The sequence below is a fragment of the Colossoma macropomum genome, unplaced genomic scaffold (genome assembly GCF_904425465.1).
Source record: "Colossoma macropomum unplaced genomic scaffold, Colossoma_macropomum, whole genome shotgun sequence".
NCBI lineage: Eukaryota > Metazoa > Chordata > Actinopteri > Characiformes > Serrasalmidae > Colossoma > Colossoma macropomum.
Window position 1 is genome coordinate 99,661 of NW_023495404.1, and position 9,488 is coordinate 109,148.

Here is a 9,488-nt window from a genome sequence, read left to right on the forward strand (position 1 = left end):
AGGGAGCTGTCCATTTGAATTGAAAATGAAACAAGGGAGCAGAGCAAATGCAAATTGTGGAATCAAATGTGCTTCCCACGTCTCACAGCCAGTCGACTCCATGAAGCAGCGCATGTCCGGGAGATTCGACTGCTCAGGCTTTGTCTTTGCGCATATTAAAGGGAGTTTGCCAGACAGAAGCCATGAAGCATGGGCTTGCACTGGAGCCTGAGGTCCTCACAAAGTATGCAGAAGTATGCAAAGTTTCAAGTCAACGTCCTGCCCTGTGGTTTGGTGGTCCATCTTGATGCTCCCCACCTTGGAGCTCGTCCTGATGGCGAAGTGGTTGACCCCACAGAAGATCCACCATTTGGAACAGTGGAAGTGTCCCAGTGTTGAATCCATCGCCCATGTTCCTCACGTCTGACTTGCCAGTGGAAAAGCACACCTGAAAAGGTCACTCAAATACTGCACACAGGTTCAAGGTCAGTTAGCCATTACTGGCCTGGCTTGGTGTGACTTCATCACTGACACCAAGAGTGATTTCACTGTGGAGAGAATCTGGAGGGATGAGACATTTATAGTCATGCTGAAAGAAAACCTTGATCTGTTCTACTTCAGTGTCTACATCGACTCCTACCTGTCCAAACACTAATTTTATGTTCTCTGCATCAAAGTTCATTCATAAGACTTTTTTTAAGAAAATTTACATTTTTCTCTGAACATTCATACAGTCTGTTACTCATTGTTACCTGTTATGAGTTAATCCATTACTTCTTATATCTGCCTATAAAAATGCAAACATTCAGGAAATGAAGGATTTCAAAATATTGCGTTGAAGCCAAATTAATAATTCTATCTTACTTAATGTTTAATTAAAAATATAAATAAAAATATACCACACTTACTTTGTTGACTGCTGCTTGTTGTTTGCTGCTAACAAACAGAGATGCTTACCTGAGATGGAAGGGAAAACTATTTAGTGTCTCTCACAGTTCCTTTCTATTTCAGCCATAAAACATGTTACCGTGAGAACTGGGTTTGCCTTGGACAGACTGCACATTCATATCCAGACAAGTTCAAGTGCTCTTTATTTTATAAAGTTCAAACACTCAACTTGTAGAAAGTTTTTACAATCCTGATAGTATTTAAAACAGTTTCTGCTACAGTGACTGTAGTGGCTCTCCTGCAGTCCCTCTTGCCAACTGACCAACACTCAGTGTGTCACGTTTACTCACCTGGAAGCCGCAAGACGGCACAGACGTCCGTTACAGGAACAGTGTAGTCAGTATTTACATGACCATTTCCTCATCTTTACAGGTAAGTAACTTTGTTCATTTCTTCTTACAGGTTTTTGCTACTGTTACTCCTCTCCCAGGATCACAACGGCACCAACCGGCCCCTAGAGGAGACACAGACTGCTGCAGAGCCAATTCTACAGAACTAGAGTATCAACATTTTAGTCCTTTTAACTGTCTCTCTGTTATTCAGGTGTAACGCTCTAAAACAGTCTTGGTGATGTTCCAGGTCTCACTGCATCGTCACACAGTCCTCCAGTGTGTTTTAATTTGAAGACTTACAAGCTGACAACAAGGAGCAGCGCTGCCAGCTGACTCAGTGTGGTTCCAGTTCCACGGGTCCTTGGTAGCTCACCAGGAGACAGCAGTTCACCTATATCTGATTTATGCTGCCAGCTAGTTTAAGAGGAATTACAGAGTCAAAGATGTGAAACTCCTTTACTCTTCGAATAACTCGTTCCACAATAATCCTCACTCGGGCGATGGCTTGTGTTCGCTCCGTCCCCTCTTTAGTAAACTGAGCTTTGTGTTTGAAAAGGTGGAATAATGAGTTTTACCCCACAACAAATTTTCAATATGAAAACCCTTGTCTGCCATGACCTCATCCCCACGCTCCAGAAGATCCCTGATACCAGACAACCTTGTGATCTCCTAGTCTAAGATTGAACAGCTTGGAGACAAAGGTAACGACCCCACTTGGAGGAACCCCAGTGAGACCCTTGAATGCTGTGTGGGATTTGTACATTGAAAAAGTTTCAGCGTTTGGTGACTCAACTCTGGGGGAAGGTTCTGTCTCACTTGTTCCCATGTCATCCATATCGGTATTGAACCAAGGACTGCATACAAGTAGTTGGCCCATGTGATGATGATGATGATGGTGATGAAGATCCTGCTGACACGCTCCTTTAAACCAGCTGCAGTGCGCACGGAATACATGAACTCATCTATGAGCTGCAGCTTACGGGATGGACTTGGTGTTGCCTGTCCAGCAGTCTCTGTTCCCATTTTCTGTGCTTTGCTCCAGTAGACGAGTCTGCTATTGAGCCACCTCAATAGATCTCCAAAAACCAGTGAAATAGGAGAACAGAATGGAATAGAATAGAAAGTAGATTGATCAGCAGGACTGTGTGGTCAGTAGTTTGATCAGCAGGACTGTGTGGTCAGTAGTTTGATTTGCAGTGCTGTGTGGTCAGTAGATTGATCAGCAGTGCTGTTTGGTCAGTAGATGGATCAGCAGAGCTGTATGGTCAGTAGTTTAAGTGCTGTGTGGTCAGTAGTTTGATCCATGTCCAGGCCCGCTTGAAGAGATGGGCTCGGGCACAGTACACATCTAGTGTGATCTAGTGTAACCATGAGCATATCTGGGTCTGATTCTCAGCTTATTGAAGAGTAAAGCTGCAATTTCCCCCTCAATATCAGCTGCTTCAGTAAAAACCTTCTAGGCATCAAAATTAACAGAGAATCGCTGCACTGCATCATCGATAAGCCTGTAAGGCAGGTAAGAGGGCCGTGTGTCAGCACCCAAAACAACCCTGCTTTTCTTCAACACACACACTCACATCGTGATGACGTCAGTTTGCTCACAGCTGGACCGTTAAGAGCAATGTGAGCGCAGGCCGGCGAGGGAGTGGGGAGGGGGGACAGTCGTACTCGGGCCCAGTACAAGGCAGCTAGGCATAGTGTGAGTACACATTAAATCATAATGAACTGCCCTAATAATTAGTTTTCTCTTACCTACTAAGTCCTTCTCGGTAGTTAATAGTAGTGACTTAGGTGTCAATACAGCACTATCAGTTCTAGAGCTCTTACATTTTCACTGTCATGAAAGGCTAAAAATGGAGTAGTAAAACAGGATTTTTGATGAGTAACTTAGCAACTCTAACAACTCAAACAACTCTAATATCATTATTATTTAAGACCTACAGCATGACAGAACTCTAGAGGGCAGTATAAAACCTGTGTTTTACATTTTGGTCAGAGGTTCTGGTCTGTTTTGATGTGCAACTTCTTCAAAAAAGACAAGTAAAAACGAAATACAGGAAAACTGGTGTGGAAATCTGGAATTTTATATCTTAAAAACATTGACAGATCTTCAGTCAAAGTCAGACAGTGGAGTTTGGGTTGTTCAGAGATGAAAATATAATACTTTCTGTTTTCCCACAGCATCTACAGTTCAACTCCAGGGCACCTCCTGATCGTATTTAGGGGGCGTAATCAATAATCTAGATTTTTCAACAAAAAGATTTTGTGAATTCATTTTTGAATATGGATCTATTTACACGAAGGACCAGTTTCTCACACATGGATTAAGCCTAGTCTTAGACTGAAGTGCCAATGATGAACCATTGAAAAAATTCTTTTTAGTCCTGGTTTAGGCCTAATCTGGGTCTCTGAGCCGGGTCTGTAATGTGCTAATCCTGGTTTTGATATGTTTGTGTTTTTTTCTGTAAAGCTTGTATGAGAATGTCGCCCCCCTCTGGCACAAATGAAAACTGTTTTAGATTTACTGAATGTTCCTGTAAAACAGCCACAGCTTTCAATAATGAAAATATCGATATTTTCATATGATGAAAAATACTGCAAATATTGACTGAGGCTGCTCAAAACCCAGACCCTCTGTTAAATTCACAACACTGATTTCAGCACAGCAAGTAAAACACTCAGAGAAGCTGAAACCAGAGACAGTTAAAATGCTCATGTTTCTGATCAGAGACTTATAGACTAACTTTGTCTTTGGTATTGATTAGTATTTACTGTAAGGTTTAATATGTCACACTTTTGCAGCCTACGAATCATATTTTGTTAAAATAATACAGTGGCTAAATTTTGTCATGTTAAGTTGGCCTATTGGGTATTAAGTATGGAGGCACATCAGTAACAACATTAAAATGAAAATATAAGATACGTGTTTGTGCATGTTTGCGCTTACATTTCTCACTTATATGCAAAGTTGGGCTCAAATTAGAATTCAGTTCAGTCCGGCCATTTTAATTCACCATTTGTTACACTAATATTGACATTTCGGTACCACTTTAAAATAAGACTACCTTTATAAAGGGTTTATAAATGGTTTAAAAATGGGTTTATTAATGGTTATGAATTAGGTTATAAACACCTTAAAAACCATTAGTAAGCAGTTATAAGACATAAGTAGAAAGGGCAACAGCGGCCTGTTGTTTGCCAAATAGTGAGCCCACATCCATTTTTACTGTTAAACTTCAGATCTTGTCGGATTCTAATCTTACTTTGTCTTCTCCATCAGTCAGCATTTGACCTGTCAGCTTCATCACATATTTGTTGATAAGTTTAACCATTTAAACACCAATCGATATTAATAATGATGAGACATACATTAACACCTGAAATGACTAAATTCATATTCATAAGGCACTATTCTGTAACTTGACATTTTTAGCATACTATCTGACATCTTCCTCATGATTGTCATAAGTATTGATATAATGCTGCCAGATGCTAATGTACACCAGGCGTGAATGCCCTATTGTGATCACTGGGGTTGAGTGGCATCTTCTTTAGAACAGCATTCCAGGTGTAACATTCTGTGACCTGTTTAAAAGATCCCAAGTTATTACTTACTCTGCTCCAAGACCATCCTGTAGTTTCCAATGTTGCAGTTGTTGATTCACAGATTTCAGGCTTTCGTGTTTGGTTTGATGTTTCTTTGCATCTCAAATGGTCTATGACCATTTGTTAATGAGTTATTAACACTTATAACCTCCAAAAGGGAGCCTTATTTTAAAGTGTGAAACACTTCACCGTTTGTTAATCAGTTACTAACACTTATAACCTCCAAAAGGGAGCCTTATTTTAAAGTGTGAAACACTTCACCGTTTGTTAATCAGTTACTAACACTTATAACCACCACAAGGGAGCCTTATTTTAAAGTGTGAAACACTTCACAGTTTGTTAATCAGTTACTAACACTTATAACCTCCAAAAGGGAGCCTTATTTTAAAGTGTGAAACACTTCACCGTTTGTTAATCAGTTACTAACACTTATAACCGCCAAAAGGGAGCCTTAAAGTGTGAAACACTTCACAGTTTGTTAATCAGTTACTAACACTTATAACCTCCAAAAGGGAGCCTTATTTTAAAGCGTAAAACACTTCACCGTTTGTTAATCAGTTACTAACACTTATAACCGCCAAAAGGGAGCCTTATTTTAAAGCGTAAAACACTTCACCGTTTGTTAATCAGTTACTAACACTTATAACCACCACAAGGGAGCCTTATTTTAAAGTGTGAAACACTTCACAGTTTGTTAATCAGTTACTAACACTTATAACCTCCAAAAGGGAGCCTTATTTTAAAGTGTGAAACACTTCACCGTTTGTTAATCAGTTACTAACACTTATAACCGCCAAAAGGGAGCCTTAAAGTGTGAAACACTTCACAGTTTGTTAATCAGTTACTAACACTTATAACCTCCAAAAGGGAGCCTTATTTTAAAGCGTAAAACACTTCACCGTTTGTTAATCAGTTACTAACACTTATAACCGCCAAAAAGGGAGCCTTATTTTAAAGCGTAAAACACTTCACCGTTTGTTAATCAGTTACTAACACTTATAACCGCCAAAAGGGAGCCTTATTTTAAAGCGTAAAACACTTCACCATTTATTAATCAGTTATTAACACTCATTTAGTATGTGTTTACATTTATGCAATAAAAATCTTCACAATGTCATGACAACAGAAATGAGAAAAATAGTTTTATTTGCACAACAAAATACAAAGTTCAAAGGAGACTGACATTTAAACTGTCAACTAAATGTGAACAGACCTATATTATGGTAATTTACTCTTTAAATAAAAATGTCTTTGAAATAAACAAAATGTTACTCACCACATTCCTTATATCAGATTTTAAATTAAATCCATCTAAATGTTTACCAAGTCTCTACCTAAAAAAACAAACAGTTTTCAGTAAAAACCTAAACAAACCAAAAACAAACCTCACATACTGCTGCATTTTAAATTTTGGTTTTCACCTTAACTTAAAACAACATGCCACCTAAACTTTTAACACAACCAAGTGCAAACAGCCATTAAACAGGTTTGCTTCTCCTAATGGGGAGAAGTGTACACCCAGCCTTCATGCTTTCTATTTTCTCTTTCACATCTTCATCTCCTTGAATAGCAGCCTCACACCGCTTAGCAAAGGCCAGCACTGTCTCTCCACCAGGCTTCTTGGCCAGTACCTCTTCATATACCTCAGGAGCAGCAATAGCGAGCTCTCCAATCGCTGAAGTGGACACCACAGTGTTCCTGTCAATGGCATGCTTCTGGAAGGCCCTGGTCATGGTCTTTGCTTTTGGTAATGTTTTAAGGATGGATTTGTAGCGGCATACAATTTCACTTGGTGTTTGTACTAGACAGGAAAAAACAGAGACATGTTGTAAAAAGGTTTCACTGCAGAGAAAATCGTAGTAGTCAATCATGCTTCAACTAAAGTTGGGCAATATGATTAGTTATTAACAGACAAACAGGTGTCAAGTTACATTCAGCAAAACACAACTAATTTTGCCCTCTTTGCAGCTGAGAAATGTTTTTAAGTATTAACAATGTCCACAATATGCCCAGAAAAGCTTATTGTGACATACTGTGACATACACTGAGAATTTAAAACTTTCAGTATCCTATTCTATATTCCAGTCATTCTTTCAACTTTTTAGTTTTTGGTCATGTAATTATGATCACATTAAAGTTGCCAACCCCACAGTTAAATCAAAACTCCTGCGTGTGGTATGCTTATGGGCCGTTTACTTCATATACATGCCTATGCCTGGTCCGACCTATCAGCAGTATGTCCACGGTCAATGAAAGGAACACTTTCTAAAATCTCAGTGCATTAATACTAAATTCAATTGAAGTACACACTCTTAAGTGCAAGTATACAACTATTTTACATATTCCAAGCTATCAGATTTCAGAGCCGTAACAGCCCATTTTATAAATGATATTTTGATGAATTGAATCCTTAATTTTAAGCCTGCAAGTTCAAAGTAAATCGCCAACCAATTACAGTCGGTTATCAGTTATAAGAATTTGCCAAATTAAGCAAGATCCAAAATTTCATGGTTACTATTTCTGGGGCAGCTAGCATAGCTAACTACCATCTATGACTCTATACCTTAGAAGGCTAATAGCAACAGGCTGAATTCTGAAATCAAGACCTAACTCTAAACCTAAAGAAGAATGTTTTTGCATGACCTATACATGCTGCCAGTGCATAAACACCTCTGTAACAATTATTTGCGGCTTACCACGCTGTCGAAACTTCTTGTGCTCTTTCTTGTGTTTCTTAGCACCCTTGCTGTGCTTCTTTTTGGATTTGTGCTTGCGCTTCTTGGGGGTTGAAGATGAGGATGAGGATAAAGAAGATGAGGATGATGTATCAGAGCTTTCAGAATCATTCACATTGACTGGAGTGTCAATGGTTTCTTCCTTTGTTTTAACTGAAAAGTACGAAAAAAAACAAACACATTAACACATTACCTATTATTATAGGAAGAATGTGCCTGTAAGTGACTTGTTACAGTTGGAGAAGTTTAAAAACATTTATAACAATTCATCGAATACAGCTCTGATTACTTCCTGCAGTGATTCGGTCTCTGATCTAAGTGCTAGATTAAAGAAAACTCTTGACATTCTCGCTCCAGTCGAATGGAAGAAAACTTGCATACTCATAAAAATCCATGGATGAATAAGGAAATACACCAGCTCAAGAGAAACTGTTGTAAATCAGAGCGCTTATGGAGGAAAACTAAACTGCAGGTACATTATTCTCAAAGAGCAGATCTCCACCTACAATACTGCCATGAAAATATCCAGATAGTCATATTTCCCTAGTGTAATTAATAAACATATAGATAATACCAACATGCTTTTTTCTACCACAGACCAACTAATTAACCCTAACTTGTCTGCTAGTGTGTCTTATGGTGATTTATCTTCTAAAAGTTGTGAAGTTTGCAATTCATTTTCATAGTAAAATGAATCAACAGAATTCCTTCCATAAAATACAGAAAACGTGGAGAGACTCTTTCTGTTATTCTGCTTCTAAACTGTGGAGCTCAGTTCACATTTTATTAGACAGTCAAGCTCAGTGCTCACTTTTAATAAACATTTGAAAAAGCATCTCTTCAGTGTTTAATTAAAATTCTAAGTCTATTTGAATTCTTTTAATTTGATTTGTGTCACTGTCTTGTGTAATGCTATATAATTTTAAATTAATACTTAGAATTTCTTGTATTATTGTTAAACATTATCACCTGTCTGCAAAGTACTTTAAGTTACCACTGGCATGAAAAGATTCAACTCTACAGATTATTATTACTATTATTATTATTATTATTATTATTATATACACATACTGCAAATACTTTAATTCATAGAAGTGGTCCATATACTTAAAAGTGAGGCTAGGTTATTTTCTATTGCCCAGTACTTATCATATAATGCTTATAACTCTTTTGTTGATGTACCTGTGAGGGCAGACAACTGTCCACGGAGAAAATCTCTCTCTTCTTCCAGTTCTTCAATCTTCTTCTTCTGCCATTCCAACTTCTCCTTTAGAAAGGTCAGTTCTTGTTTCTCCTTGTTAAGAAGTACTGTTGCAGTAGGGGCTAGGTCAGAGGCTGAACCTAAGAAAACAGACATTATAAAAATTAGAATGGTAGAACATTTGCTTAATTCAAACTCTACATTGTAATTTTTGCTCTTGCCATCTGACCACAATAGACTGGCTGACTGGTAAAAAATCTCAAAGCCAAAAAAAAAAATGCTCAGACTCAATTGATTTTCAGGATAAATGTAAAAAATATAATCACTAGCCATTGTAAATACAACACTGACAGCTCCAATTTACAGATTTCATGTCATATTCACTAGCCACATTCACGTCTTTCATGTAGCTGATCTTTGTTGGTGACATTTCTGCCAGTCAGCCATAAAGGCTCACATCCACAAAAAGGTTAACAAGTATAAATACTGGGACCAGACCGTGCTAGTCAGTTAGCAGTTACAGTCTGGAAAAACACATATTTATAACTTGTTAGATAGTGAGACTTAAAATATTCTAATTGGTCTAACTCAAGGCCATAACAATGTAATTTATTGCCTGTAAATTATGGTGGGCACGTCCTTCTTATGGTAGAGTTTGGATTTTGTGTTTCAATGTGTTGCAGAATT

The 9,488-nt window shown here is 38.1% G+C and overlaps 1 protein-coding gene across 1 annotated transcript; it reads right to left on the bottom strand.

The window, feature by feature from the left end:
• Positions 1-6,316: 6,316 nt before the first annotated feature.
• On the bottom strand, positions 6,317-7,856 carry LOC118802061 (coiled-coil domain-containing protein 106-like). The gene is made up of 3 exons (XM_036562521.1): positions 7,835-7,856; positions 7,562-7,753; positions 6,317-6,666 (listed from the first exon to the last, which is right to left on the bottom strand). The coding sequence occupies exons 1-3, from the start codon at positions 7,854-7,856 to the stop codon at positions 6,344-6,346; spliced, it is 537 nt and encodes a 178-aa protein (XP_036418414.1). The 3' UTR covers positions 6,317-6,343.
• Between the last annotated feature and the right edge of the window lie 1,632 nt (positions 7,857-9,488).

Bases quoted from the DNA above. Each gene is read 5' to 3' on its own strand.
- LOC118802061 (XM_036562521.1), bottom strand. From the start codon at position 7,856: ATGTTTTTAAACTTCTCCAACT. The intron at 7,754-7,834 runs GTAACAAGTCAC...CGTACTTTTCAG, and splicing joins GTTTTTAAACTTCTCCAACT to TTAAAACAAAGGAAGAAACC. The intron at 6,667-7,561 runs GTAAGCCGCAAA...TTTCCTGTCTAG, and splicing joins CAAGAAGTTTCGACAGCGTG to TACAAACACCAAGTGAAATT.